We start from the raw sequence: 4,494 nt of genomic DNA on the forward strand, positions 1-4,494 counted from the left end.
CGTGTTCATGAGAAGCATAGAATGGTATGGAGAAGTAGAGAGTACTAGTACTATGTATGGGTGTTGGGCTATGACTTAGTCTCATTTATGTGACTGCCAGACGACGATCAGAAACAATATTAACTGGTTAGTCTACTTCACGGCCAGGGGTGGTTTGCTTATGATAGTTCGGTACAGATCACCATCTTTGCGAACCAGACTACAGTAGCTACTGAATGAGGTCAACAAGAGCCCATAATGCTACGCACCTGCTCATTTATAGTGGACGCTTCCGTGGCCGGACTGGACTGGTGAATCACGTAGAACAGTCGCATAAACTCCTCCAGTGTAAACTCGGGTGTCTTGTCGCGCGTTTCCTGGTCAACGATTTCCTGAGTGGATTGGACAGGTTGTGATGCTTGAAGATAAGCTTGTGGGTTTGCGCGGGTGGTGTGCGTGTTGGCATGTGGGGGATCTGCTGTGTGTAGTGGCGAGTGTATGCTTTATCGGTTGAAATGTGTTGCGTGTATTGTATAATAACGTCCTGATGTCACATGCTGCAGATTTGTACGCACGTTATCGTATACTCACAATACATCTTTTGGGGTCGGGGAACGCGTTAAAATATGGACACAGAAATAGTCATGATATCAACGCGCAGGTGGCGAATGAAGAAAGCCGCAATGCAACACACTGGCTTCAATCTAAATGAGGCAATGGCAGCCCCATCGCAGAGGCGTAGGTTGCTAGGACATCTGCAGTCGCATACAAGGGGATCTGCAGTCACGTACCTTTGGTGAGAGGTTCAAGAGCTCGTAGTATCGGATGGTCTTTACGAATTCATCACTGCAAGTGAATGTGAAAACCGTGAAAAACACATCGATCGCCAGGGCCTAATATTGGGCAATACGACAATACGACAATACGGCGCGATACCGCTCACTATTGCGATCTGAGTACTTTGTGACTCTCGTCCACTGCACGACTACACGCACGGCGAGTCATATCGAAGCACTCCGAATGAAGATATGGCATGGCTTAAACCGAATGGTGAAACAGCTACACCCCACCCATACAAACACCCGCATACCTGTATTTATTGGTGATGTTGGTCAAGTTCTGCTTGAGACCAAAGATGTTTCGGTACATCTTACTGACCCCGCGAGAGTTGACCTTCTTGATTTGGTCCACATACGTCATCAGCACAAAGCACATGAGCTCTGCCACTTGGTCAAACACAAATCTGTTGCGTTGTGTTGCGTTGCGTTGCGTGAGAGAAGAGAGGAGTGTGGGTGGCAGGGCTACAGCCTAGGCAAGTGGTATAGCTTAGTCCAGCCAAGGCAAGTGGTATAGCTTAGTCCAGCCAAGGCAAGTGGTATAGCTTAGTCCAGCCAAGGATGGGCACGTGATATAGTCACTGTGGTGTGATCAGTAGGTAAGGTCTTTGATACTGTGCATGAGCGTGCGTAGTGCATCAAGTAGAGCGTGCGTAGTGCATTTGGTGCCGAACTGAAAGGTCGAACTGGACCCGCCGAGTTTCGTTAAAGTATATAATAATGTTGACTATATACGTTAACATGCAACCAACGAGCACCTCAGTAGTGCAAGCGCCTAGCTAATCCGTTTACGGTCTCTACAGACTGATCTCTCTACCCATAACCAAACGGCGCAAACAAGACATACTCGACTTTATGGGCAGGCAGATAGTTTTCAATTGCGTCCTCTATGTTGGCCAGCGAGTCGTTAAGTAACATGACGTTCGCGTCGGGCTGAGCGGGCTCTTCATCCAGGAAGTAGACCGACTTCTGCAGCACGATAATCAGATAGTAGTATACCTGTATGATGGAGAAAGGGGTGGTTTAGGTAAATGTGATATATATATATATATATATATATAATATACACGCATATAGATACATACGTGTATATTAGAGATGGGGTTGTACTTGGAAGCGGAGCGGGTCTGATGGTTAAGCTACATCCCGCATCTGTTTGCGTTCATGTTCCTGAGTAGTGAGTTGTGCATTTCAAGCGTGCACTTATTATATTGTCATGGAGATGACTTAATTGGGCCCGTGATGCTCATGCACTGTGGCAGAGGCTTAAAGTGGAGACTTGTACGGCTATACGGTGCATGAACGATATAAGGTTATAGGGTGCATGGCTACTAGAAGGTGATAACGCATACTGGCAATGTAGGGTTGTACTGTATACTGTTGGTATAAGGTCACACAATGAGTGGCAGGACAGTTGCTCACACATACGACTCCATAGGGCCTCCTTGGTCGGTTTTCATATGATTGTCGTATAGAATACATTGTCGCTCCACTAGCCCGACATCATCTCAAACTGTCCCTCCACGTCGACCTTCAGTTGATTATATATATATATATATATATAAATATATAAACATACATAATTATATCTATATGAACATAATCACCTGGCATCGGACCTCCATCTTGAGCGCCAGCATACACCTGTCAGATATATCCTGAAACCCCTTGTATGTCTGCAGTAGCTTGAAGTCTTCGGCCTGTCCGTCGCCCTGAAGTGCTTTAATGCTCTTCCGTGGCACTGCTCGTGTTGGAATCACAGACATGCGTCGGTGTTTGGATTGCTGCGAGTCGACTCCAATTTTGTTTGCGAGCCATTCCTGTGTAGAGATACGGTGCGTGCGCGTGTGTTAGGGGTGAACCTGTGCGATTGTTTGCGGTAAATCTGTGTATATAGACTTGCATTTAAACTTGGTATATAGACTTGCATTCCATAATAGTCCAGTGCAGATACCACCCCACAGTGACAGACATCTTTCAATACACACAGCACATACGAATAACACTCATAACCAGACGCTGACAACCATAACCACATACGCGTGCACACGCACATACGTGAATCTGATAACCACAGCCACATACGCGTGCACACACACATACCAGACTCTGGTGCATGCAGGCCAGTGTTGTGAAGGACCCCACGTGTGTGATGATATTTGTTCTGCGGAAGGCAATCGCACTCAACAGTTCATTTTCAGCCTTGAATTGCTGTTGATGTAATATGAAGACAGACAAAGGGGAGGCGAGAGTGAGAGAATGGCGTGTGTCGAACGTATGTCGAATGTTTGGCCAAGCTCTTGACGTGTGCTCCTACTAGCAGCTGTAGCAGCTGCATCTCACCGAGCTATATACTCAGACGATCGTGCCGATAGCAGTTTTAGAAAGTGTGTACGTGACATTCAGCACTATGACTACACATACATACGCGCACACAAGGTTCTAGCACGTTATTCTGCCTCTCTATCGCGCGCGTACCTTCGTATGCATGCAAGTACCACCCCATCCGCACGTTGTCCCCCTCTACAATATCACTCACCCTATAAGCACGTTCATCTCCCCTTGTACTCGATCACTTACCCTCATATGCAGGTCCATCTCCTCTTAGGGGTTTATTACTTACCCTCACATCATCCTCATACAATATTACTTACCCTCATAATTAATACATACCCTCATACAATAATACTTACCCCCATAAAATATTACATACCCTCATACAATATTACTTACCCTCATAATTATTACTTACCCTCATACAATATTACCTACCCTCATAAATATTACTCACCCTCATACAATATTACTTACCCTCATAATTATTACTTACCCTCATACAATATTACTTACCCTCATAAAAATTACTTACCCCCATACAATATGCCTTACCCTCCTATGCACGTTGTTCTCCCCGTGTACACCACTACCTACCTTCAAATGCAGGTTCTTGTTGGTAGCCCCATCGATGTCAAAGCCCTCGCCCACCTTCGGCAGGTTGCTGCTGGTGAACTGCTCCTTCATCTTGTGCCACGCAGGATACTGCTTGATGATCTGTTCGATTTCTTCGTTTCTGCTCCAATCATCGCTCACCGTCTATAGCGCGGACAGACAGAGAAGGCAGCCGTGAGTATATTACATATCCGTGTATGGACGCGCATGAGGTATCGATGAGTCATCGGTGAGTCACGCAGGAGTGATTCATGCGTCATCAAGTACTCTATACGCATATATGTACCGAACGTTTAGAGTGCGTGCTGATAGGGAAGCGAGACCATGTCTCAAACGAGTGAAATCCAAGGACAGTGGAAACGATGGATGTGTCTTGACGGGAGGCGTTATAGACTCATAAGACAATGGTACAACAGCACAAGGAGCGCTGTCGGGTTGTGTGTGGCGAAACACGAAATAGTACACCCTATACAACCGTTGAGTTACACACTGACACGGCCAAAACAGAGAAACCACACGCCATCTGCCTGAAGCGCAGGTGGTCACCAGGAATGCTGGGTGGATAGGTAGGTAACGCTACTGCCATCCCGTAGAGTAAGAGGTTGATCTAGTTCTAAACACATTCCCCCTTAATTGCTCACTCGTAACGTGAGGAGAGGATCTGGCTAAGCAGTCACTCGCCCTCCTCATTCACTCACACGAATGTCACACAATATTGCACCACTTGTAT

The 4,494-nt window shown here is 46.3% G+C and overlaps 1 protein-coding gene across 1 annotated transcript in view; it reads right to left on the reverse strand.

Annotated features, from left to right (window-relative positions):
- Nucleotides 1–4,494, reverse strand: part of SARC_02213 (hypothetical protein) — a gene marked incomplete at its 5' end in the record, with an annotated part of 8,344 nt that overhangs the window by 730 nt on the left and 3,120 nt on the right. The window contains 8 exons of the mRNA XM_014304067.1: nt 249–371; nt 771–825; nt 1,070–1,222; nt 1,663–1,814; nt 2,423–2,635; nt 2,919–3,026; nt 3,705–3,908; nt 4,255–4,343. Of these exons, the coding sequence (XP_014159542.1) occupies nt 249–371; nt 771–825; nt 1,070–1,222; nt 1,663–1,814; nt 2,423–2,635; nt 2,919–3,026; nt 3,705–3,908; nt 4,255–4,343 (1,097 nt within the window). The remainder of the gene's footprint in view (nt 1–248; nt 372–770; nt 826–1,069; nt 1,223–1,662; nt 1,815–2,422; nt 2,636–2,918; nt 3,027–3,704; nt 3,909–4,254; nt 4,344–4,494) is intronic.

Source organism: Sphaeroforma arctica (genome assembly GCF_001186125.1).
Source record: "Sphaeroforma arctica JP610 unplaced genomic scaffold supercont1.96, whole genome shotgun sequence".
NCBI classification, from domain to species: domain Eukaryota; class Ichthyosporea; order Ichthyophonida; genus Sphaeroforma; species Sphaeroforma arctica.